Below are 25,368 nucleotides of genomic sequence, written 5' to 3' on the forward strand. Positions count from 1 at the left end.
ATATATAAACCACCTTACTCACCCTAGCACCTTCCTGTTTATAACAATTTTTGGCATACTTATCATGGTCATATGATATTACTGGGCCTGTATTATTATGTAGGCCTACATATGATCATCCTCTGTATGCTAATTCTTGCCTTGTGTCCTGTAATACTGATGCTCTGCCGGTGGTGGCAGCACTGCAGCGCGTGAGTGACGGATACACACACACACACACCGCCTGACAGACAGCGAGGAAGAAGCGTCCAGCTCGCAGTAACAAACATTTGAGCACTCAGTTGTCGGCTTAAGTGTACATTTTAGTGAATTAAAGAGAACCATGTCGGAAAGAAAAGTTTTGAATGTAAGTACCTCTTTGTTTACTTCTATATTATTATTGCGCTGCGGCTTAAGGTGGATTAGAGGAGTAGTATCCAGATAACCATAACAGCATGCTAATGAAGTAGCAACGCAGTCTATACATCATGTATTAAGCATAGACAGTATAGGTATTAAGTTTAAGTATTTAAGTAATGTTTTCTATGCACTTTAAGTACATAACATTGAACACACTTAACAGTTATTAAGATGAACCTCGAAATAAGTTTCTGTTTGCAAAGTTACGCTTCTGTGGTGAACTGTCACTTACAGCATTTCTTCTTGTTTTTCCTCAGAAATACTATCCTCCGGATTTTGATCCGTCTAAAATCCCGAAACTCAAACTGCCCAAAGACCGTCAGTATGTGGTCAGATTGATGGCACCATTTAATATGAGGTGAGACAAGTTTTATTTTTTAGTTTATATAACTATTGCCAATATATCACACATGGTTTGAGATAGAAACACAAGTCTGTCATGACATGAGGTAACGTTAAGTTATAATGTTTGGAATTATTGCAGGTTTTATAAAAGGACATGTTTTTAGATATAAATAATAAACAATAATATTCAACTATTTCATACAGCACTTTATGCAGCTTCTCAACTAATGATACAATTACAAAGAAGAACAACAATATACACTACCGGTCAAAAGGCTGCAAACATTAGTATTTTTAATGGTTTTAAATTAAGTCTCTTCTGCTCACCAAGGCTGGATTTATTTGATCAAAAATATAGGGGGAGAAAAACTGTAATATTGTGAAATATTATTACAATATAAAATAATGGTTTTCTATTTGAATATACTTTAAAATATAATTTATTCCTGTGATGAAAGCTGAATTTTCATCATCATTACTCCAGTCTTCAGTGTCACATGATTGGAAACAGTTGTGCTGCTTAATATATTTTTAATAACCTGTGATACTTTTTTCAGGATTCTTTGATGAATAAAAAGTTATTTTTAAATATATTTTTTATTTTTTTCTCATTTATTTAAAATATAAATATTTTCTAACAATATACACTACCGTTCAAAAGTTTGGGGTCAGTAATTTTTTTTTCTTTTTTTTTTTTTTTTAAAGAAATTATTAATGTTAAGCAGCACAACTGTTTCCAACATTGATAATAATAAATCAGCATATTAGAATGGTTTCTGGAGAATTGTGTGACACTGAAGACTAGAGTTATGGCTGATGAAAATTCATTTTGCAGCACAGAATTATATTATATTTTAAAGTATATTAAAATAGAAAACCATTATTTTAAATTCTAATAATATTTCACAATTTTACAGTTTTTTTCTGTATTTCTAATCAAATAAATGCAGCCTTAAAAAAACTTCTTTCAAAAACATTAAAAATAGTAATGTTTCCATACTTTTGACCTGATAAATATAAATAAAATACAACAAGCTAAGTAATGGCATACTGAACAATTTTAATGGCAAAGAATCTCTTGATTTCTCTGATTTGAGAGTAAACCATCTGTAGTTTGATTTATTAGAGATTATATATATAATCTTTCAGATAATAATACTTGCTGTTTTACAGGTGTAAAACATGTGGAGAATACATTTACAAAGGGAAGAAGTTCAACGCTCGTAAGGAGACCGTTCAGAACGAACTGTACATGGGGCTTCCCATTTTTCGATTCTACATTAAATGCACCAGATGTTTGGCTGAGATCACCTTCAAGGTACTCGAATGAACACACACATCATACTGCAACACTACAGGAGATGTTCTTGTGTGTTTGTTCAGTTGCACTTCATCTGATTGGTGTGTTTCGCAGACAGATCCAGAGAACACAGACTATGCCATGGAACATGGTGCAACGCGTAATTTTCAGGCTGAGAAACTGCTAGAAGAGGAGGAGAAAAAGATCCAGCTGGAGCGAGAGGAAGAGGAACTCAATAACCCCATGAAGGTCTGTTAGAAACTTTAATCATAAACCACACATGTAGTCTTTTAGAGGTTTTGTCAGGGGGTTATTGTTTTATTCTGTGCTATTCGTGTTTAATTTTTACTTCCACTTTCCATCAGCGTATTTTTGTGACAAAAGCATTTCGTTTTTTTCCACTGGTTTCCACATATGGTGTACATAAAAGCCTATACAGTGTCTTTGTAAGCAAACCATCAAAAACCCATAAAAACTTAAAAGCTAATCTCCCTGAATGCTGCCACAGGTCCTGGAGAACCGCACACGGGACTCAAAGATGGAGATGGAGGTGCTGGAGAACCTGCAGGAGCTGAAGGACCTGAACCAGAGGCAGGCGCGGGTGGACTTCGAGGGCATGCTGGATAAGTATAAAGATATGGAGCGGAGACAGAGAGAAAGAGAGCTGGATGAAGACGAACGAGAGACCAAGTATGAAAAGAGAAAGTCTTGGACATTTTGCTTTTTAGATTTAAAGGGATAGTTCACCCAAAAATTATGTCATAATTTACTCATCCTCAATTTGTTCCAAACCTGTGTACGAATATCGTTGTTCTGCTGAACACAAAAGAAGATGATTGAAGAAACAAACACAAATTGAAGAATGTCAGTAACTAGTTGATGGGCCCCTTTGACTACAATAGTATTTTCTTCCTACTATGAAAGTCAATAGTGTCCATCAACTGTTTGGTAACCCATATTCTTCAAAATATCTTCTTTTGTGTTCAGCAGAAGAAAGAAACTCATACAGGTTTTGAACAATTTCATTTTTGGGTGAATTATCCTTTAATGGTGAAATATTTGTACTTTTAAAAATGAATGTCACACTTCAGGTCCAATTAAGTGCACAAAGATTTAAATTGCAAATTGTAAAAAAAAAATCTTAAATTAGTTTTTTCCCCAAATCAGGCAGCCCTAGATTACATTATCTAAAATATAGTTTATGTACAATATGTAGATATTCCTGTGCATTTGAACCTGAAAATTTCAATGTTTGAATGTCATAATTGTGTTCATATTGTTTACTGTCTACATTTACATGTGACAATAGTAGCACCTCTTTGAGGTTATGTAAATTCACTGCGTAAGTATGTTTTTCCAAAGCACGTGCCCCTGGTTTCACAGACCAGGCTTAAACTAGTCCCAGACTAAAATGCATGTTTGAGCTGTTTTAACTGAAAGCAACTTACACTGATATAACTTAAAATAGTTTTGTCTCAAGATGCACACCAATAATGTTTTTTCCTAAGGTACGTTTATAAAATCTTCTTAAATGGTTAATCTAAACCCCGTCTGTGAAACCAGGCCTTAATGTCAAGATTAAGAAACGTGAATTATATAGTGTATGTTTTGTGATTTAGACTTCTCTCTTCTCTTGCTCCGCATAGAGAGATGTTAGACAGAGCTCTGATTAAGCGACTGAGGGACTCGGACTCTGAGGAAGAGACGGAAAATGCAAAAGAAGAAGGCAGGAAACACACGGCTGATAAACCCACAGACATCCTCACTACAGACGGGAACGCAGGATCACAGGTAGAGAGAAAGACAGTAGCCTCAATGTCATTAGAGTTTCTTTATTCTACCGTTTTATTTCGTTTTTTAACACATGCTGTGATCAAATATTATTATTTTTTCAGCTCTCAGGCAAACAATTTCCTACATTTACTATGGGTCAAAAGTTTTTTTGTTTTTGAAAGTATTTTATTACCATTTATTTGATCTAAAATGCAGTAAAAACTAGCCTGGTTAAAACCAGAGCATTCTCAGTTGTAACTGAATTATGGTCTGGCATTTCCAGAGGGGCGTCACCAACGGACGTCGCGGATAGACCTAAACCCAATCAGAGCGATGAAGGAGATGACGTATGCAGAGCGGCAGAAACATCTCCGAGTGTTGTTCTTTGCTCGGTTTTTAACTAAAAGGAAACGTTCAAATCGCTTAAAACAGACGCGATAGCTGATTCGAACGAGTGATGTTCGACGGCGGCATCCATCTTTGTAATGTAGGCTACAAAATCTGCTTCAAAATCCCAGCGCTGTCGTCATCGTGTAAAGCCCGCCCCAACGTTTCTGATTGGTGCCTCGATTGCGACGGATTGGAAATGGGCTTGAATGAGCTCTTTGCCAGACTAAGGGTGTACTCACACTAGGCACGGTTGCCATGAACCGGGCCCGAGTACGATTGTCCCCCCTCCCCACTCCCCCTCTGGCCTGCACTCACATAGGGCTTCAGCATTCGTGCCGGAGCACGCTTACGTCATTATGGTGCGTGCGACGGTTTCGGGATAAACAAGAAGAGCGGCGCTCTCTGAACACAATGGAGTCCATCGCTCTGTTTTCTTTGTGGATAATTTTGTGTCGTTTGGTCCACGGTGGTCCACAGCCTGTTGTTAAACAGATGCGTCGCCTAGTGGCGCGGAAAATTTTCACGTAATCGTGCTGCTCGTATGAGGAGGTTTGCAAGGTACCAGCTGAAGTGCAGCAAGGACTTTGCAGCTTTGATTACGGACTGTGTTGGTTTTGGAGCGTCGCAAAACCATGACGTCACGCGTCCTGTTCCGTGCTCCAGCACGGTTAGCGCTCACACTGCATGCGAACCGCGCCCGAGTCCAACTGAACCGTGCTCTGGCCCACCTCTTCCAAGCGGGCCAGGGCCGGCTAATCGAGCCGCGCCCGGGCACGGTTCGGAGCACTCACACTAGTCAAACGAACCGCGCTTTGGTGGTCAAACGCACTCGGGCACGGTTCAAACTGGCTAGTGTGAGTACACCCTAACTTTCAGAGCAAATCTAAATTTGCCGGAAGTTGTCTGGGTTTTCCCAGGCTAAGTAAAAACAACAATATTGTTTAAAGTGCCCCTATTATGGATTTTTGAAAATGACCTCTTATGTAGGGTGCAACATAGCTGTAAAAGAATGAAAACGTCCTGCAAAGTTTAAAATCTGAAAGTGCACCGTATATGAAGTCATTGTCTTTCAAAAGTAGTCAATGAAATTATTCGTTTTTCAAACGAGTCATAAGCCGTTTCGTTGTGACGCCAAGACGAAACATTAGCATATTACGGTTGGAACATCTCATAATGTACCTGAAACTGAGTAGCGTATCACTGAGAAACGTCCTGCTCGAGTCATCCTTGTGATGGAGGTTTCGGGTTGAATAACTAGTTCTTCCAATGTTTCATCATCGGACTCGCGCTCGCATTGATATGGTAAAATTGACGTCATTGTTCGTTATTGTGTTTAGTTTACGGTGTAGGAAGTAGGGGTGCGCACGAATATTCGAATAATCTGTAATTATTATTCTAAAAGTAAAATACTATTCGAATTTAACTATGTTGCTTTGCTGGCCGTAAATGCAGTGAATCCATGATAAATCCCAAGCACTAGCTCGCAGTTATAATTAAATCCACTGGGTGGCGGTGTGGAGTGTGTTAACAAGTTGTGTGTATTTGATCACATAATGTTGTCGTCTGCCTCGCGAAGTTTGGAATTACTTACTATCTTACTAAATGATCTTACAAAATGGAATTACTTTTGATCTAATTAATTAATTCATTAATCTGAGTTCTAATATCACGAGACACGTGATACGAGTCATTTGAGAATCATTGAAAATGTGGTGATGTGGAAATGTATTTTATGAAAAAATTAAACAGACCTTTGATGCATGTAAATTTTACATGTTAAACATGTTGTAGGAGACTCCAAAACAACATTAGGAAACTTTAAAATAGCATAATAGGGGCACTTTAATATTATTACAATTTAAGATAACTGTTTTCTATTTTAATATATTTTTAAATGTCATTTATTCCTGTGATCAAAGCTGAATTTTCAGCATCATTACTCCAGTCTTCAGTGTCACATGATCCTTCAGAAATCATTCTTATATCCTGATTTGCTGCTCAAGAAAAAATTATTATTATTATCCATGTTGAAAACCGTTATGCTGCTTCATATTTTTGTGGAAACAATACATTCTTTGAGCAGCACTTATTTGAAATGGAAATCTTTGGTAACTTTTTTTATTTTTTACCTTTGGTCAGTGTCTTTGCTGAATAAAACTATTCGTCTGCTCTTTTATTTATTTATTTTTTATTAAACCTTACCCCAGACTTTTGAATGGTAGTGTATTTTGGTTCCACAAAACGACATAATTTATAATAATTAGAATGATTACAATGATTCTAACACAGGATCCTGTGACACTGAAGACTGGAGTAATGATTCTGAAAATTCAGCTTTGATCACAGGAATAATTTACATTATAAAATAAATTCTAATAAAAAAGATATTTTAAATTGTAATAATATTTCACAATATTGCTGTTTTTACTGCATTGTTGATCAAATAAATGCAGCCTTGGTGAGCAGAAGAGACTTCTTTCAAAAACATAAAAAAATATATAATTATTCCAAACTTTTGACCGGTAATGTAGCTGTTAGTTTCATGGTTCTTCTATCACTCCACACTCTTTCTTTTCACATAATAATTTCAGCTCATATCAATATTTAATATTCATTTATTTATTTGCCAAGTAACCATGTAATAAGCAGGAAAATTCACTGTCAGATTGTTTAACTATACATTATACTTTATATGTTCATATAGGATGATCTGTGGTCCTAAAGTACATTTCCCACTTAATTTGTCTTGCCGTCTTTTTTTTGTTGGTCTTTCTATTTTAACGCCTCATATGCTTCTCATTAATTTGTGTGCTGTTTTTCCTCCTGATCTCCACAGGGCTCATCGTCTGTGGTTGTGAAGAAGCAGAAGCTGGAGAGCTGGGAGAGGAGTGTCGGGGGTCTGGGCGGGAAGGGAGCTCTGGGGTCTCTGGTGGTGAGGAAGAAACCACAGGCTCCTGACACACAGAAAGGTTCATGATCTATTAAAACTAGTCAATTTGTGATTACTTTAAAAGTGTGAGGGACAGTCTGGTCAGAACAAGTGTGTGTGGGGGGGGGGGGGGGGGGGGTGTAAGCAGCAATTATGAAAGAAATAATGCATTCATTCAGTCATTTAAACTATCACAATAGCACATTTTGAGGTCAGTTTAAAATAAATTTTAAATAATTGTTATTTGAATATTTTCAAATGTAATTTATTCATGTGATCAAAGCTGAATTTTCAGCATCATTACTCCAGTCAGTGTCACATGATCCTTCAGAAATCATTCTAACATGCTGATTTACTTTACTTATTTAAGAAACATTAATCATTATTATCAATGTTGTTGATTCATTGATAAATAGAAAGTTCAAAAGAACAGCATTTATTTGAAAGTTTTTGTTTGTTTAATGCATCCTTGCTTAATAAAAGTATTATTCTTTCTAAAAACTAATTTACTGACCAAAACTTTTGAACGGTAGTGTATATATTAATATTAATATTACTACTACTACTAATAATAATAATAATAATATTTAAAACACTAAAATTGCTAATTAATGGTTATTTTCTTGACGACTTGTTTTATTAATATTATTTAATAAATAAATTGATATTTGTTGTTTATTTTTTTTATTAAACCAAAATTGCAATTCTACATCAGTGGATGTATATCAGGATTCGTAGAGTATTTGTATTATGTTTTTGTTTTATTATTTCTCTGGAATCAAGGAATGGTACAGATGTGGATTGCGAAGCTGTTTTTTATTTTATTTTATAAATGGGTGTGGACAAAATTGACCATTTAATAAAATAAGGGGGCTTGAATAAATTATGCCTGACCAACTACAGTTTCCACCAACAAACCCTAATGTGTAATCACCATGGGAAAATCTCAGAGTAAAACTGGGAGTTGTGAAAAATATGAGACACCGGTGTTTTGCCAGATGAAAAGCATATCTATCATCTTTTTACTCTTTTAATTAATTTTATAACTGTATCATATATCTCTTTTATATATATATACATCTATATCTATTTTAATTTTCCTTGCTTTTATTTTGTGATTTTTTTTTTTTAGCCTTTTCTATAAAGCACTTTGAATTGCCAGAGTGTATGAAATGTGCTATATAAATAAACTTGCCTTGCCTGTGAGTGAAAGCTTGATGTTGAATTTACCTATCAAACTCCCTCATTCCTTCACATCTGTTAACCTGCTTCTTCTCTGTGTTTCCGGATCATTCAGGGGCCGGTGCTGCCAAACCCGCGTCCTCCATAGCCTCAGCTAGTGCTTCCAACGGGCAGCCAGTCTCGTCTCAGAGCGGTTCATCGCTCAGCCTCTTGGGGGCGTACACAGACAGCGATGACACCAACTCTGACTAGGCTGAGAAAACACTGTGTGCTGTTTTTAAATGTTTATTTTCAGACCAGCAAAAATGAATGACCACCTCAATTTTCACAGACCATTATAATGTTCCTTTACTTGGGCTCTTTAAAAGTATAATTGAGAGATTTTTATTTTTCAGTGATCTTTTTAGCTGGAGAAGCACTGTCTTGTCTATAAGAAGCTGTTTCCATTGCCTGACATTTATTTGCTATTAGATCTGCGTCATCCCAGTGTCTCTAATGTACTCTGTAATGTGTTTCTAATGTATTATGCACTATAATGTAGTATTCGTTTCTCCATGTTAGTTCAGTCAATACGAGGAAATGCATTTGAGGGTTAAAGTGGAGATAAGTGAATCTAAATCTAATTTAGGCTGATCATCTCCAATAGACTTTCTTCTTCCCAAACATCAAACTAATAAAATGTTCCTTGTGTTTCGTTTCCAAGCTTAGACTATTTTTTTCCATTTGTTTTATTTTCACATTTTTCACAAAAAAATAAAATAATTTGAAATATTATTATACATTTGATTTTCGAATACATTATTGAAATCAAAAGTTGTATCTGTTAATACTTGTATTTTTATTAACTTACGTTCACAAAGAATCTGTAACATGTATTTTTCATTATTGGTTAATGCATTAACTAACGCTAACAAATGGGACCTGATTGATTATGTGCTTACTATGGGATTATGGTAGGTTTAGGGTTAGTTACATGTAATAATGCCACATTTAGTTATTACTATGGTAAATACATGTAACGTGTTCTACCTTGTGTATCAAATATTTTTGACATTCTGCATTTAAATCGCTAATGGCGCATTTGCAAGGTAACACGTGCTAATGTATGTAAATGCAGTCTAATGTGTCAACACTCCATTGTTTACCATCTGTCATATTGATCCACCTGGTGACCTTCTAACCTTACAATCTGACCTCTGTTTGCTGACGGATAAGGTGTTAATGAGGTTTGGCGACGTGTATTGAATCGGATCGTTTCTTTTTGTGGGTGGTTGACTAGAAGAAGCCCCTGTTTATATGCATTTAATTGCACTCAATCTCTTTATTTCACCTAAAACATACTTTCATAATTGATTTGCAGACATGCAGCATTTTGCAGAATGCATGTAAAACAGCACGAGGCACCATATGAAATGCCTCAGCAAGAACAAAGACAATGCAACTCTCCAGTGGGCTTCAACAACAAGTCAGTCGAGCTTATGTGTTGTTCACCAGCTGAGCTGCAACCAATGCAATCCGATGCAACTCATCCATCCATGTGCACGTGCACACGCTCACCACTTTTTGAGATTTTCCTCACAGCTTCTTTATATACCCGCTTCCATCCGTCCGTCATTAAGAGGTGAGTGTTCTGCAAATGCTTTGGGGGTTTGTTTGTTTCGGAACTGTTTTTACTAAAACTGCCGTTTTAGATGAACAATTTGCACACGCTCCTCAGTGACTATCCATCGGGCTCGCGCGCTGCATAGTTAGCCAGCAAGCAAGCCGGCTAACAAAATGCAGCTTAAATTTGTTGCTTTTTAATTTTGAGTTCCAAATGAATGCAGAATTCCACCTCTATATTCAATATACTCTAGTATCCGTGTATATAATCACACTTGTCGACAAAGAAAGTGAAAATAATGTCGTCTGGCGAAGTTTAGAGATGTTAGCCAGCATGCTAACATTAGTTGTAATCTATATTGACAGTTTTTGTATAATTTCAGTCTAAAATACGTTAATATCTCCCTGTTAGGTGTTAAGTTAAATGGGAACAGTATTAAAGTGGGTGTGTACAGTTGGTGCATGTTTTTGTTTTGACAGGATTCTTTGAGTTGTGGGAGTGTGAAACTTTCTCTTTGAGTAATACTTAATTATATGTTTTCATTTAAATAAGAAATCATCGCCGTTATGTTTAATCTATGACCCAAGTACAAATGCATTAGCGTATAACCTGATCTACAGTAGATCAGGTTATACAGGCTTATCGCCTGTTCCACAGTATGATGTGTATTTTTAAAGGAACCGCTCAGCCAAACCTTTTAATTATGCTAATGTGTAATCGTATTGTTTTCTTTCTTCCATGGAAAAGGGTTAGTTCACCCAAAAATTAAAATCATCCCATAATGTACTCACTAATAATTTACTTAGTTTGTCCAAAGTCCTTATTAGAGCAAGTTAGGTTTAGTTAGTGCTTAGCGGCCAATTTGTCAACTCCTACAGACCTTATTTTTTAGTTTTTTTCCTTGAAAGAACAACTTGAGGGTGTGTAAATGATGACATAATGTACATTTTTGCGTGAACTATCCCTTTAATAGCTATGTCTTCAACTGGGGCAGGTCTAGTGGTGGAGGCTTAAAATAATCCACATCTTTTTAGGCTACGTCACAACTTTTTTCGTTTCTCTCTTTATTAATATGACTCTGCTTCTACTTTCCAGATCAATTTATTGCTACCAAATAGAAGTTGGATGTTCTAAAGGGTCGATGCATTGGGGAAACTGAGGTGAGCTATTGCACAATATCATATCCTATGTGCCGTTTATTGACACACTGTGAGTAATAAGTAACTTATTGGTTAGGTGTTTCAAGATTTATGGATGGTGTTCCATGGAAGAACTAGGATAAAGGGATTTTTAAGAGGCATAACAGCTCATTTATATATATTTGGATCTGTTTCCTTCTCGCGTTGGTCGTAGACCCATGGCAAAGTGGTTTAGAGATCACCTGAGTTTTGGCAGCAGGAAAGGACCGCCGCAGCCCCCGAAACCAGACTACACCGAAAGCGAGATCCTACGGGCCTACAGGGCTCAGAAAGAGCTGGACTTTGAGGACCCCTACGAACCCCCCGAGAACCGCGTGGTGAACGGCTCGGGGTCTTTGGAAGTGTTTCCCGCATTTGGCACAGTGCTGTCCAATGGCTTGGAGGTGAAGATTGTGTCTCCCAAACACAGACTGATAAAAGTGGAATCTCAGGAATTCGGGCGTAGCAAAGTACCGCTGAACATCGTGACCTTTGAGGAACCGCAGGCCCCTGTAAGTTCTTGTTTTCTTAACATACAGAGAGCTTAAATTGGTCTTACTGGACTGTTATCAGAAAGAATGGAGTGTTTTGAAAGATGTTCTGGGTTGATATTTGGAAAAATGTTTGGGATTAGACAAACACCTCTTCAGAAAGTATCAAAATGTTGTTTAGTAGTAGGCCTATGCTATGTTTTTAATGGATAATTGTGTTTTTTAAGCACTTCATCCTTCTAATGTGTACTTGAATATCATCATAATGTCAAGTAAACTTTAGTTTGTTTATGTGAAAGTGTTTTATTGGTGGTTTTATATGGTCTGTTCTCTTGGCATAAAGACCCTCCAGTCAACTTCTGTCTCATGAATAGATTGATATATCACAGATCAGGTGGTTATTATGTCCGTGGCAGAGATTGTTTACATTGATGTGTGATTCTTTTAGAGAAGATTTGATTGGTGCACGTGTGAACGAGTTTTGCGGATGTCATAACAAACCAAACCCAGACGCACGATTCTGCCGTGTTTCCAGAGCTTGTCCGGGTGACGATTGTCTTGTCGGAAATGAAAGGTGGGGGAATAGGGAATCCATTTCATTAACCCAAATACATTTAATCCCAATGCCTGCGGGTTATAGACTATCACACACCACCATTCTTTCTCCCTTTTAAAGATCACACTAAATCTGTAGGATTCTTGTTTCATTCGTCTGGTTTTTCTTTAGGGAAACAAAAGAGCAAAATGATCTTTTCTGTACAATATAAGCATAATATGATCGGTGACTGTCAATCATTAGAAAGGACAAAAAGCACTATAAAAGAAGTCCTCTTGGCTCGTGCGCTGTATTTCAGGTCATTTTAACTATTATTTATATTCTATTACATTGTTTATTAAAATTAATACATTTTAAATGGCTTTTATTGTTCTATTTTGTCAGGTTTTAATTTGTTTAATTGTTAGTTGTTTTGTTATTTGCTTTTGTCATTTTAATCAATTAAAAAAAATCTGTTAACTTTTTAATTGTTTTCTTTAAATTTTTCATCTAATATTAAAATTTTCTTTTAACTACTTCAAATAATTTTTAAGGTTGTGTTCACACTTGTATTTCTGTTTTCTTTGTCCATTTAGTCCGGACCAAAAAATAAATTAAATGATAAATTTAGTCCTGATTCGCTTAGTATTCACACTGTAATTTTTAAGACAGAACCTAAAGATTAAAAAAAAGATATTTATGATATTTTGCGACGGAACTTGTCAAACATCCAAAACAATGCTGTGTTTTGGGCTAAATGCGCTTGCTGTGTGTGTGTAGCTTAGAGGTCTGCACGGGCTTTAAACTGAAGCCCGAACCCGGCCCGTACCCGCGATCATTTAACCCGACCCGACCCGACAATTACATTTACATATTAAGCCCGAACCCGACCCGAACCCGAGGTCCATTCTGTTTCTCACAGCAAATACCATTTTTTCACGTCTGCTGTCTGTCTGTATTGTGACTGAAATAGTGCGCGAGAGCGGTACATGCGCTCATGCGCAAATCATATGATAAAATAAAACAAAACTTATCATTATCATTATATTTGAGAGAGAGAGCCTGTGTGTCTGTGTGTATGCACATATTGCACATCTGCGCACGTATGTACTTTCTCTCTCTCGCGTGCCGGTCACCACAACACAGCAAGCAGGCAAAGCACACGGCACGCAAACTATATATAGCCTATTTAGTTTTTCTTAGTTAAACCCGAACCCGAGGCTGTTCATTAAACATTAACCCGAACCCGACCCGAAACCCGCACATTTTTCGGGACCCGTCGGGCTCGGGTCGGGTAGCAGACCTCTAGTGTAGCTACATCTGATGAAGCTGAGAACTCGTGAAGAGCTTATAAAATGTGTAAAGAGGTCAAAACAGCGTCAGGAATCCCTCCGTCACACAAACCAGAATCTGCAGCGAGGAGCGCGAGTTCTGCAGCAGGTTCTGATGCCTGAACTGAGCTGTGATGGGCAACATCACGATTATGACGAGAAAAAACAGGTTTAAGCATAAGCACTCTGTCATCTTATGAAACATGTCCTGTTTTTGGTTCGTTTACATGTCTTTGGTCCGTGTCGCATTCGCTCACGGTCCGCTTGTTTGGTGTGCACCAGGGTTCAGATGGTAATGTTTATTCAAATGAACCAATCTATCTAACAGAGCAATCGCATCCAGAGTTTGTTTTAATCGAACCCAGTGTGAACACACCCTAAAAGATTTAGTTAACAATGAAGTCATGTGATAACTTTATTTGAGAGACTAATAATCTCTGGCATAGCTCTCAAACTTCATTCAGGCATGTGCACATCAAACATCTTGCCTGAAGATATGCGGAGGGTAAGATGTGCTGGAGGAGCCTTTACAAGATCTTGATCAAAAATGTATGCACCTCTTGATGGAAATAACATCACTACATGTATTTCCCATCAAGAGGTGCATCAATATTTGGTCAAGATGTTGTTTTGGCAATGGAAGAGTCCAGGTGTGTGTAAAGTCTCCTCCAGCACATCCCTCTTGAGAGGAGCCAATTCATGTGTGAAAATGATTCTTCATGATCCTCAAAACCATTCTTTCACGGTTTGATCCTGATGAATCTTGGCATTGTCATCCTGGAATATGACCATGATGCGTCTTCATACATGGGTGTTTAAGAAATGAAAAGCTACACACTCCATCAACATTAGGTTTAGAAGAACCGTTGCCAAACATATAACATACTAGAAACATAATAATCACTGCAATAATGATCCAATCATAGACTAAGTATTTGCCTGTTTAAATCCAAACAGCGACGTTGTTTTAGCTGGGCAGTGTAGAAACAAGTCGAATGGACTGCTTTTATGGCAACTTTTGGAGTCTGAGAGCTCCAGTCCGCATCCACTTTCATTTTATGGAAAAGAGCATCATGAACATCCTGCTAAACGGTTTCCTCCTTTGCCAATCTTATTTTGTAAAACAATAAATGTATGTATTTGTGAATTATATTTTGCAAATGCCTTAGTTTTGAGACTATGTATCTCCATATTCAGAATGGGACGGGCTGGCCGATGTAGGTCAAAACACAATTTCTTGATATTATTTAGGCTTTTGATGATATTTGATGTATATTTTTTAGCGCTGGGTATTGATTGACACAAATTTAACAATTCGATTTCGATTCACAAGCTTGCAATTCGATTCGATTCCGATTTGTAGCTATAAAAACACTTAAATTACACTTTTATTTATTTTTATAATAATAAAGTTATATGAAATATAAACATTTAAATTGTGGCTGTCATAAAAACTTGCCAGATTTATTCAAACATGCATTAAATATCAAAGAACATTAAAAATTATAATGAATATGTAATGTGGTGCATATATTTAGCAAAATGCTCCTCTTTAGAGTAAATTTTTCTAGCTGACTAACGAGTTTATGGTCATGTGACGTTACATGACATTGTTTACAAGTTGTTTTACTGACGTCTTTCCACGGTTGAAACACTGATTGAGCGATTCCATGTGACCATGATACGGATTTCGATAAGTTGTACTCTATCTTTTAACACACTTTCAGACGTTCATTCATGTTTATTTCGCGCTGTAACTGGTATTATTAAGGCGGAAGAGGAGATCATGTGCGCTCGCGCTGCTGCTTCTCTTGAGCTGAGCCAGAGCGATCTCACGCCACAGCGCCAAAACGGTATTTATGTTTTTGAATTTCGTAAGAAAATGGACGTAATTTGAGACTTTATTTAGTATCAATAGTAACAAAGCACAAAGATTATTGCGATTTATTGGATGGGATGCGCGCTACAATGTCCCATTCATTCATCAAATGAAAACAGGATGACTAATCGATTCTTGAGATTTAAGAATCGAAAAATCGTAAAAATGAGAATCGATTAATATCGAGAAATCGATATTTTTTACCGAGCCCTAATATTTTTGCTCTAAAATACCTTGAAAGGTATAAAAACACAGTGTTATTTTAGTATTTTGAATTGATTTTGGGGAGTTTTTTTAATTATTATTTGAATTTTTATTAGTTATTTATTGTTTTTTTATGTGTTTTTTTAATTATTTTTATTTCAATTTTAATTATTTTAGTACATCAAGTAAATTAAAATCAGAAATGTTCCTTTGGCAACTAAAGTTTTCTTTAATTTATTTCACTTAAGTAACGAAAATGGTTTTTGGTTTAGTTAACTAATAACCCTGTTGGATGAAAACGCTTGATTAAAAAAATCTTTATGATTGCGTAAAGCACTCCAGTTGTCCTCGTTTCTGATTCTCCTTCACTCGGACATCACTCAACCCTCGTTCCTTGTTCTTTTCCCCAGGTGGTTCCCTCAGCTCCTGTGGTCGGGGAGACGGATTACTCGGACCCGTTTGACGCAAGGCCAGACCCGCGGCCCAGACCCGGCTGGGAGCAGAACGCTGTAGAGGCCTCCAGCAGTTACATGGAGCCGTTTGAGGCCCAGCGCTTCATAAGCGGTACAGTAGTTCCCTGCTGGATCTCTCAGCATTTAAGAGATGTGAAAAAATGCTTTTATTCAGCCATTGATATTCTAGTCTGTTTAATTTGTGGTATGGGGCCTTTTTGCATGTTCTTCAAAGCTTGACAATTCCAGTCCTCATACACTCTCATAATAAACAACGCCATATCGTCGTGTCATCTGGTGCTAATGACTGTGTTTGATGTTGTTCAGAGCTCCAGCACAGCTCAGATGGGGGCAGGAGCAGCCCGCAGCTCTACGACAGTCCGTATGAGGAGAGGTTTGGGCCCCGGGAGGCCCCCGCAGAGGACGACAGAGAGAGCCATCTGCCCCAGGACGACGAGAGGCCCGCCGATGAGTACGACCAGCCCTGGGAGTGGAAGAAGGAGAACATCTCCAAAGCCTTCGCTGGTAAGATGATGTAGCAATGGGCTCTGTTCCACAACAGTGCATTTTCATACTTTTGACAATGTGGTTTTCTACTCTACAAGCAGGGTCCAAAATTATCAGTCACCAAGTAGCAAATGCGAGTGTATGAAACCGTGTCGGTCGGTAACCGTTCGGACAAAATAAAACCTCTGTGGTTTAGCATTTGAAAGCAAATAAGTTGAGATGTCAATAAATATTAGTATTTTAATTTACTATTGTTCTATAAAATAACATTATTATTATTATTATTATCATTAAATAATCAGTTTATTATTCCGTGATTTGAGTAATTTAAAAATAATTAATACACATAAAATATTAAATACAAATATTATTATAAATAATAATAAATACTCAATTTATTGTTGCATTGATTGTTTGCTTGATAGTATTATTGCAGTAGTAATATTTATTTATTGATTTGTGTAGTTTAAATATAAATAAATAAATAATAATAATAAATAAATAAACAATATTATTATTAATTATAAATACTCAATTTACTGTTGCATTGATTGTTTACTTGATAGAATTATAGTAGTAGTAATATATCTTTATTGATTTGTGTAGTTTTGTGTACATAATTGAATAATAGTACATTTATTAATTAATTATAGACTATTACATCATTTAAAAACTGAAACTATTTTGGCCAGTAAGTTTTCTCAAGTCACCAGCCATTGGCACGTTGGTTTTGAACCCTGATTTAACGCATCAACGGATTAATCTGTAAACACAGATTACAGTCTGTCTTTTATCTCGCACATGAGGAAGGAAGATTTCTCTTCTATTGGATGTTTTTGTGAGGAGAGGGATGTGGGGCACACGATAGATGGAGACCAGAGGAGAGGAGCAGTCATGCAGAAAGATCAGCGCCACCGTGTGACCTCTGCTCTCCATCTCACACACACACACACACACACACTCAGATCATCTCTCCCTATGTGACTGAAATGTCACACACTGTCATTTCACCACTTCTGATCAGATTGCCAGTTGCTCATGGATTGCTCACGCTCTGTCACACAAACATGACAAGAGCTTCTCAAAAGGGCAGAGAGGGACCAGGAATCCTCCAGTGCTGCGTTACAATAACTGACAAAGAGTTTGCAAGATTCACTATTATCACTCTTATTAAAGGGTTAGTTCACCCAAAAATGAAAATTATGTCATTAATGACTCACCCATTCCAAGCCCGTGAGACCTCCGTTCATCTTCGGAACACAGTTTTAGATATTTTAGATTTAGTCCGAGAGCTTTCATTGAAAATGTATGTATGGTATACTGTCCTTGTCCAGAAAGGAAATAAAGACATCATCAAAGTAGTCCATGTGACATCAGTGGGTTAGTTAGAATGTGTTGAAGCATCGAAAATACATTTTGGTCCAAAAATAACAAAAACTACGACTTTATTCAGCATTGTATTGTGTTCCGGTTCTGTTGTGGATCCGCGTTCAGTGCCGCCGCTGACGTAAGACGCTGCTGACGTGTGTCTGGTGTGTGTGTGTGTGTGTGTATTCTGGTTCTGTTGTGGATCCGCGTTCAGTGCCGCCGCTGACGTAAGACGCTGCTGACGTGTGTCTGGTGTGTGTGTGTGTGTGTGTGTGTATTCTGGTTCTGTTGTGGATCCGCGTTCAGTGCCGCCGCTGACGTAAGACGCTGCTGACGTGTGTCTGGTGTGTGCGTGTGTGTATTCTGGTTCTGTTGTGGATCCGCGTTCAGTGACGCTGCTGACGTAAGACGCTGCTGACGTGTGTCTGGTGTGTGTGTGTGTGTGTGTGTGTATTCTGGTTCTGTTGTGGATCCGCGTTCAGTGCCGCTGCTGACGTGTGTCTGGTGTGTGTGTGTGTGTCTGGTGTGTGTGTGTGTGTATTCTGGTTCTGTTGTGGATCCGCGTTCAGTGCCGCCGCTGACGTAAGACGCTGCTGACGTGTGTCTGGTGTGTGTGTGTGTGTATTCTGGTTCTGTTGTGGATCCGCGTTCAGTGCCGCTGCTGACGTGTGTCTGGTGTGTGTGTGTGTGTATTCTGGTTCTGTTGTGGATCCGCGTTCAGTGCCGCTGCTGACGTGTGTCTGGTGTGTGTGTGTATTCTGGTTCTGTTGTGGATCCGCGTTCAGTGACGCTGCTGACGTAAGACGCTGCTGACGTGTGTCTGGTGTGTGTGTGTGTGTGTATTCTGGTTCTGTTGTGGATCCGCGTTCAGTGCCGCTGCTGACGTGTGTCTGGTGTGTGTGTGTGTGTCTGGTGTGTGTGTGTGTGTATTCTGGTTCTGTTGTGGATCCGCGTTCAGTGCCGCTGCTGACGTAAGACGCTGCTGACGTGTGTCTGGTGTGTGTGTGTGTGTGTATTCCGGTTCTGTTGTGGATCCGCGTTCAGTGCCGCTGCTGACGTGTGTCTGGTGTGTGTGTGTGTGTATTCTGGTTCTGTTGTGGATCCGCGTTCAGTGCCGCCGCTGACGTAAGACGCTGCTGACGTGTGTCTGGTGTGTGTGTGTGTGTGTGTGTGTATTCCGGTTCTGTTGTGGATCCGCGTTCAGTGCCGCTGCTGACGTAAGACGCTGCTGACGTGTGTCTGGTGTGTGTGTGTGTGTGTGTGTGTATTCCGGTTCTGTTGTGGATCCGCGTTCAGTGCCGCCGCTGACGTAAGACGCTGCTGACGTGTGTCTGGTGTGTGTGTGTATGTGTGTATTCTGGTTCTGTTGTGGATCCGCGTTCAGTGCCGCTGCTGACGTGTGTCTGGTGTGTGTGTGTGTGTCTGGTGTGTGTGTGTGTGTATTCTGGTTCTGTTGTGGATCCGCGTTCAGTGCCGCCGCTGACGTAAGACGCTGCTGACGTGTGTCTGGTGTGTGTGTGTGTGTGTGTGTGTGTATTCCGGTTCTGTTGTGGATCCGCGTTCAGTGCCGCTGCTGACGTAAAACGCTGCTGACGTGTGTCTGGTGTGTGTGTGTGTGTGTGTGTGTATTCTGGTTCTGTTGTGGATCCGCGTTCAGTGCCGCCGCTGACGTAAGACGCTGCTGACGTGTGTCTGGTGTGTGTGTGTGTGTGTGTGTGTGTGTATTCTGGTTCTGTTGTGGATCCGCGTTCAGTGCCGCCGCTGACGTAAGACGCTGCTGACGTGTGTCTGGTGTGTGTGTGTGACATAAGACGCTGCTGACGTGTGTCTGGTGCGCCCGAGCTTCGTTTACAGTCTGAGGGAGACGCACGCTGGAAACAAAACAATCTTCGCAAACATGTCTAAGGATTTCCACACAGAGGAAGACTTGCATTTTTTTGCCCAGCCATATTTATTTGAACCCGAACACACGGACGCACCAGACACACGTCAGCAGCGTCTTACGTCAGCGGGGGCACTGAACGCGGATCCACAACAGAACCAGAATACACACACACACACACACACCAGACAGACACACGTCAGCAGCGTCTTACGTCAGCGGCGGCACTGAACGCGGATCCACAACAGAACCAGAATACACACACACACACACACACCAGACAGACACACGTCAGCAGCGTCTTACGTCAGCAGCGGCACTGAACGCGGATCCACAACAGAACCAGAATACACACACACACACACACACACACACCAGACACACGTCAGCAGCGTCACTGAACGCGGATCCACAACAGAACCGGAAGACAATACAATGCTGAATAAAGTCGTAGTTTTTGTTATTTTTGGACCAAAATGTATTTTCGATGCTTCAACACATTCTAACTAACCCACTGATGTCACATGGACTACTTTGATGACGTCTTTATTTCCTTTCTGGACAAGGACAGTATACCGTACATACATTTTCAATGGAGGGACAGAAAGCTCTCGGACTAAATCTAAAATATCTTAAACTGTGTTCTGAAGATGAACGGAGGTCTTACGGGCTTGGAACGACATGAGGGAGAGTCATTAATGACATCATTTTCATTTTTGGGTGAACTAACCCTTTAATGCTTATTCCATACTCAGTTAGTGATTTGACTCTCACGACAAGTATTAACGCTAATGCATCTGTAACTCGTCTTGCATTGTTTGTACTGTGGACACGACTTATGCTTATATCTGATACTCTATATAATATAATAAACGTGAATTTTGTACATGCAAAAAAGTAGGGAAGTTATGCTTTATTGTTATAAAAAGATGTAATTTCAAGATGTTTACTGTATAATTTTTTAATGCATTAATATTTATGATTACAACTCAGTAATGGTGCTGAAAATACAGCTTTGCATCACAGGAATAAATTACATTTTATAATTTATTAAAATAGAAAACACTATTTTAAATTGCAATAATATTAATGGTTTTGATCATCAGAAAGAGGTTTCTTTCAAAAATATATATAAAAAAGGTACAGACCCTAAAGCTAACCTGTAGTGTGTTTGTAATGTTTGTTTTGTAGTGACGTTTGAGGCGGGAGACTGGGATCAGTGTACTCTGCCCTGTGACGAGCCCCTGAGGAAAGCAGGAGTGTCCAGAATCAGTCCCCCGTCCAGCAGAGCCACCAGCCTGAGCAAGACCAGCCACTCCAGCCACTCCCACTGCATCCTGGGTGAGAGGGTGGACCCCACACTGGCCCTGGAGAAACAGGTGTAGGTATTCACATCTGCAAATCTGAGATCTATCTATCTATCTATCTATCTATCTATCTATCTATCTATCTATCTATCTATCTATCTATCTATCTATCTATCTATCTATCTATCTGAGACGGAATCGGCGGATTTTCACGTGATCGGCAACTCGGGCGCCGCATGATTAAAATCGCGCAACATCAGCATCACACGTGCACACGGAACGCGCACATGTAGGAAACCTCATGAATTACGGCTGTTTCACACAGCAAGCGAGAAGCAGTGCGTTTTTTTTTTTGTTCGGCGTGCTTGTTAATCAATGAGTGCATTCACACCGGGAGCGTCGAGCAGGAGCGCCGCGTGAGCAACAGTGAAGCGGGGGTTTCGGCGCCGAGTCTATTCTGCTCGCGCTCAATTAAAGTGAAAGCACACTTTTGATGGACAAAATAAATATGATTTCACACAAAAAGTGCCCAAAATGCACAGAATTTGCATGTCTGGTGTGTTTTAACAAGAACTGAAGTAGGCTAGGCTATGTCAGAAAGAAAATGAAGACTCAAAAATATTTATTGAAAATGTACCCATTTAAACTTGTTTTGATTATTTCCCAACCGTTTCCCTGCACATGCTCCACTTGTCCTGTTTAGCTTGGCTGGACATGTGTCAGATGAGAGAAGAACTGTTTGAGAAATATAACTTTCCATTGATGTACAAGTGATTGCAATAGGCGTGTGTGTGTGTGTGTGTGTGTGTGTGTGTGTGAAATATCTTTATACTGCAAGGCTATATTTATTTTATTTGTTATTTATATATTATTTTATTGCCATTACCTGTTTTCATACAGAAGTTTAGTTTTGCTAAATATATAAAAAAAAAATTTGTTGGATATTGGATGTGTAAAGGAAATGGTTCCATAACACTGCACTTTAGATGTGTGTGAATTTCCCACACCAGGAGTAATTTATATAGTTCTATTTTATAGCGATTATCTGTTCAAAAAATGTTCTATCTGTCTGTCTGTCTGTCTGTCTATCTGTCTGTCTATCTATCTATCTATCTATCTATCTATCTATCTATCTATCTATCTATCTATCTGTCTCTATCTATCTGTCTGTCTGTCTGTCTGTCTGTCTGTCTATCTGTCTCTATCTGTCTGTCTGTCTGTCTGTCTGTTATTCTATTTATCTGTCTGTCTGTTTATCGTTCTGTCTATCTATCTATCTGTCTGTCACTGTCTGTCGTTCTATCTGTCTGTCTGTATGTCGTTCTATCTGTCTGTCTGTATGTTGTTCTATCTATCCGTCCATCCGTCCGTCCGTCCGTCCCTATCTATCTGTCTGTCTGTCTGTTTATCGTTCTGTCTGTCTATCTATCTATCTGTCTGTCACTGTCTGTCGTTCTATCTGTCTGTCTGTATGTTGTTCTATCTATCCATCCATCCATCCGTCCATCCGTCCGTCCGTTATCTTAATTATTTAGCTTAATTATGTGTGTATTCTAATTTGGTCAAATGAATTGTATTCAATCTCTTTGTATTTTCAAATAACAGAAGTTATGAGTATCGTGACATTTTACATGTATCTTCTGCTGAGTATATTGTATCGTGAAAACCCTAGTAGTGACCCATCTGTGTGTGTGTGTGTGTGTGGTGTGTGTGTTTTAGGTGGTACCACGGTGCATTGACGCGCTCAGAAGCCGAATCTCTGCTCACGCTCTGTAAGGAGTGCAGTTATCTGGTGAGGAAAAGCCAGACCATCCGAAACGACTATTCGCTCTCTCTCAGGTAAACTCACTGTTAGAACCCAATAAACTGATGCAGTGACATCATTTCAGTTAAAGTTTAGTCATTTCTTCTGAAGGACACTGTGCTGTTCTTCTGATTTTCATTTCCTTTTCTTCTGCAAATCAAAGTCTGTGTTGTGAGTCATTCCGAGTAGAAAATGACTGCTGTTTCTCTATTTTAGTGTGGTATAATTGTCCACTGTTTTGTACTGTCTGTTATGATTGTTTTCAGAGGTATAATAACTGAAGTTCTTGTCCCATATTCGCTTTTGTTTCATGAAACAGTTGGAGTCATTTGTCTCTATAAATAGCACAAATTGTTCCTGCTAGGTTCATGTTTCTGCTTCTGCGTCTTTGCCAAATGTTTATGTGGTTATTAAGGCCAGAGTCTTTCTGTGTACACAAAACACATGACCACCATTAATATTTACAGGTTTATGAAAATCCACATAAACGATCTAAATGAAACATTTGATATTAAGATTTTATGACGGTTTACAGATTTATCATTTGATAATGTAATTCAAGATGTACATTGAAGGAAGGCCCAGAGTGAAATAGAAACCAGAATATCTGAGGCTGGTTTTGTTTGGACTTAGGCCAGTAAGCAACCACCTAGCAACCAGCCTGAACACCTTAGCAACCACATAGCAATCCCCAGGAAGGAAGTTAGTTACATCTAGTTATTCTGGTTTAATGTGTAATTTATTCAGGTTTGAGGGGTTTTGTGTGGGTCTGAATGTGTTTAGCATGCTATTAATAATGTAGTGCCCACTAAAAAGCATGGGTGTGGGTATAGGTGTGAGCAGAATTACCAAAATCTTACATCACGGTGTGCATCTTTTATCAAGTTTTTTAAATTATATAGATCACCATGTTGTTTTTTGCTGAAAAAATACTTTATTTTAAGGTGACAGTTACTCGTTACCACATGTCCTTACTATAGTACAGTAAATTATGCATAATTACAAGTACCTAACCCTAACTCTATAGTAAGTACATGTTGTTAATTAGCTAATAGTAGTTATTTGAGTAAGTACAATGTAACTGTCACCTTAAAATAAAGTGTAAACAAAAAATGTATTCATGTTGTAATGACCTTTTTATGAATGATCCGGTGAATTTAATACTTTACAAATGATATTTGCTTCATTATTTTCCCTTTTTTCCCCAAGTTGCAACATCGCTCAGAAACTGTAAACTGTAACAGTTTTATTTTATTTATTTTAGTATTATTTGTATACTTTTATAGTATTTATTAATATTTTGAATTGGCGTTTATTTTTATATTTTCATCTTAAGTTTTAGTCATGTGCTTTTTTTTTTCATTTTTGTTTTGTATTTCTATGCAACTTAAATTTTATTCAAGTTGTATTTTGAATAATTTTATTTCACTGAGGCCTCGTTTACACTGCAGCTCTTGATGCCCAATTCTGATTTGTTGCCTATATCCGTCCGTTTACACGTTCTTTAAATTGTGACCCATATCCGAGTCATGTGTTTACACTTGACTGAAACATCGCGCATGTTTAAAGGGGTCTTCTTGCTCAGATGGACGAACGCGCAGCGAGATCTCAGGACAGGTGGGAACATACAACACGATCTCATAAAAGTGAGTATCTATAGCACAAATTTTATTTCTCATGCCATTTATACGCCAAAAATAGTTTTTGCTTGCATATGATACGCACTGTTAATATTAAACGCCATAAAGTGCGTATCATGCACGCAAAAACTATTTTTGGCATAAATGCCACGTGAAAAAAAAAATCGTGCAATAAACCCACTTTCATGAGATCGTGGCGGGCTTTAACGAGGAGCAGTGGGTCCGAAATTTTAGGATGAGTAAGCCAACCTTTGATATGTTGTGTCAGCGTGTGTCCACATTCCTCTCCTACGACGACACAATGTTTCGTCATAGAACACATCCGATCTGTGTCGCATACGAGTAAAAAATCGGATTTGGGTCACATTTCACTGACAGTGTAAACGAGGCCTTAGTTGCCAAGGCAGGCAAACTTCTAATATTTACATTGGATTTTATTTCAGCTTTATTTCATCGAATTAAAATGATTTTCGATAGTTTTAGGTCACCCTCACAACAACAACAACACTATTTCACTTGTACATGACGTTTAGCAGGCTTGCTACAGCTAGCATTGTGCAAACAGTATAGCGCAGTCTCTACCAGCTGACACATTTCTTCCAATTCATTGCATGCCATGAAAAGTAACATGCAAACTCAATGGCTTTGTCTCTCTGCAGGAGCTGTCACGGGTTCATGCATATGAAGTTCTCGCAGTCTCGTGATGGCAAGTTCATCCTGGGAGAGAACAGTCCTCCGTTCGACTCCATCCCTGAAGTCATTCATTACTACACCACAAACAAACTGCCCATCCGCGGAGCCGAACACCTGTCTCTGCTCTTCCCGGTGCTGGTGCAGACGCTCTGAGGCCACACACACACACACACACA

General features: G+C 38.6%; 2 protein-coding genes across 3 annotated transcripts; both read left to right on the forward strand.

Moving 5' to 3' along the window:
- The first annotated feature begins 207 nt into the window (after positions 1 to 207).
- yju2 (YJU2 splicing factor homolog) lies at positions 208 to 9,020 on the forward strand. Its single transcript, XM_056271700.1, is given in 8 exon segments — positions 208 to 346; positions 657 to 757; positions 1,918 to 2,062; positions 2,159 to 2,293; positions 2,553 to 2,734; positions 3,691 to 3,835; positions 7,044 to 7,197; positions 8,434 to 9,020. Coding segments are annotated over 8 exon segments (1,023 nt in total). The 5' UTR covers positions 208 to 322; the 3' UTR covers positions 8,571 to 9,020.
- A 1,955-nt stretch (positions 9,021 to 10,975) lies between these two features.
- On the forward strand, positions 10,976 to 25,368 carry shda (Src homology 2 domain containing transforming protein D, a). Of its 2 annotated transcripts, XM_056271704.1 has the most exons (7): positions 10,976 to 11,081; positions 11,275 to 11,611; positions 15,950 to 16,103; positions 16,319 to 16,516; positions 20,940 to 21,129; positions 22,775 to 22,894; positions 25,159 to 25,368. In XM_056271704.1, the coding sequence occupies exons 2-7, from the start codon at positions 11,279 to 11,281 to the stop codon at positions 25,343 to 25,345; spliced, it is 1,182 nt and encodes a 393-aa protein (XP_056127679.1). In that variant the 5' UTR covers positions 10,976 to 11,081; positions 11,275 to 11,278; the 3' UTR covers positions 25,346 to 25,368. The 2 variants fall into 2 exon arrangements, with proteins under 2 accessions (XP_056127679.1, XP_056127680.1); XM_056271705.1 differs by lacking the exon at positions 10,976 to 11,081 and having other exon boundaries at positions 11,168 to 11,611.

The sequence above is a fragment of the Rhinichthys klamathensis genome, unplaced genomic scaffold (genome assembly GCF_029890125.1).
Source record: "Rhinichthys klamathensis goyatoka isolate OS25496 unplaced genomic scaffold, OSU_Roscu_1.1 h1tg000323l_1, whole genome shotgun sequence".
In the NCBI taxonomy this organism is placed as follows: domain Eukaryota; kingdom Metazoa; phylum Chordata; class Actinopteri; order Cypriniformes; family Leuciscidae; genus Rhinichthys; species Rhinichthys klamathensis.